We start from the raw sequence: 1,487 nt of genomic DNA on the forward strand, positions 1-1,487 counted from the left end.
CCTGCCCCCCAGGCCCCACCACCATGATGTCCGAGGGCACCAAGAACATCGTGACCGCCATGAAGGCCCACGGGATCCGCAAGGTGGTCGTGTGCCTGTCGGGTGAGTGCTGGGCTGCCAGGGGTTAATGCCAGGGGGTGGGGTGGGGTGGGGTGGGATCAAGGGGTGCAGCAGGGCTGGGGGCTCGGAGCCGGGTGCCCGCAGCTCACGGCCCGGGTGGCCCCTTGCCTGCAGCCTTCCTGATGTGGGACCCGGCCAAGGTGCCGGCCAGGCTGCAGCCCGTGACCGACGACCACATCCGCATGCACCGCGTCCTGCAGGACTCGGGCCTGGACTGCGTCTCCGTCATGCCGCCCCACATCGCCGGTGTGTGCCAGGGCTGGGGGGGGAAGGGGGACAGTGCTGGGGACCCCCCTGCTGACCCTCCCTTGCCCCCGCAGATGACCAGCCGCTGACCGGGGACTACACGGTGACCGTGAACGCGGCGAGCGGCTCCCGCGTCATCTCCAAGCACGACTTGGGCCACTTCTTCCTGCAGTGCCTGAGCACGGCCCAGTACGACGGCAAGAACGTCTACCTCTCCCGCCACTACCCCAAGGAGTGAGCCCGGCCCCCCGGCTGCCCACCCTGCTTGCTCCGGCGCCTGACGCTCCCCGGATGATTAAACCGCAGTGATTTTTTCCCAGCCGCTCTCCTGCTGCCTGGCCCGACGCCCCCCCTCCCGGCCTGGCCCCGACACCTGGGGTCCCTGGGGGAGCTGCCCACGTGCAGCAGGGAGCCCGGGGGGGTTGAAGAAGGGAGCTGGGTGATGCACCTGCCATCTGGGGAAACTGAGGCACTGCCCGCACTCCGCCACTGGGCTGGGGAGAACCCGGGCATCCAGGTCCAAGTCCGACCCCGCAGCCTGCCAGGCGTCCCGGTTCCCATTCCCACCCTGCAAGGGCTGCGGAGAACCCAGGCAGCCGAGCCCCCCCGGCCCCGTGAGGGGAGGAGGGGGCCTGGCAGGTGGCCAAAATGTCCCAGCATGCCCTGCGCTGAGCCCCCCACTCTGCCCCCCCTCCACGTGGGACATGTTGGGATCTGCAGGCTGCTTTATCCCCATGGCAGCGCCAGCTCCAATCAGGGAGCAGCGCTGGGGGGGGGCACCATGAAGGGGTGGGGGGGGAGCTGCCCCATGGGAGGCACAGTCCATGGGGTGGTACCAGGCGGGACAGAGGCAGCGTGGAGGGTCAGAGGTCATGGGGGATCGGGGTCCCGGGGGGCACCGTGCAGGGCAGGGACACCATGGGAGGCGGGGGTCATGGGGGGCACCATGTGATGCAGGGGCAACCATGGGGGGGCAGAGGTCATGGGGGATCGGGGGGGGGGGGCCGGGGAATGGCTGGGGGGAGGAGGGCAGCGGGGCCCATGGGGTGGAGGCGAGGGGGTCGGGGAGCTGTCACTACGAGGTCTGGGGGTCAGGGCTGCGCAGGGGCAGGGGCAAAGCC

At 70.5% G+C, this 1,487-nt stretch overlaps 1 protein-coding gene across 1 annotated transcript in view; it reads left to right on the forward strand.

The window, feature by feature from the left end:
• BLVRB (biliverdin reductase B) overlaps positions 1 to 685 on the forward strand; it is a 1,982-nt gene extending 1,297 nt beyond the window's left edge. Inside the window, exons 3-5 of the mRNA XM_006031383.1 lie at positions 13 to 102; positions 235 to 366; positions 441 to 685. Of these exons, the coding sequence (XP_006031445.1) occupies positions 13 to 102; positions 235 to 366; positions 441 to 604 (386 nt within the window). The 3' untranslated portion in view covers positions 605 to 685. The remainder of the gene's footprint in view (positions 1 to 12; positions 103 to 234; positions 367 to 440) is intronic.
• The last annotated feature ends 802 nt before the right edge of the window (positions 686 to 1,487 follow it).

Source organism: Alligator sinensis, unplaced genomic scaffold (assembly GCF_000455745.1).
Source record: "Alligator sinensis unplaced genomic scaffold, ASM45574v1 scaffold1667_1, whole genome shotgun sequence".
In the NCBI taxonomy this organism is placed as follows: domain Eukaryota; kingdom Metazoa; phylum Chordata; order Crocodylia; family Alligatoridae; genus Alligator; species Alligator sinensis.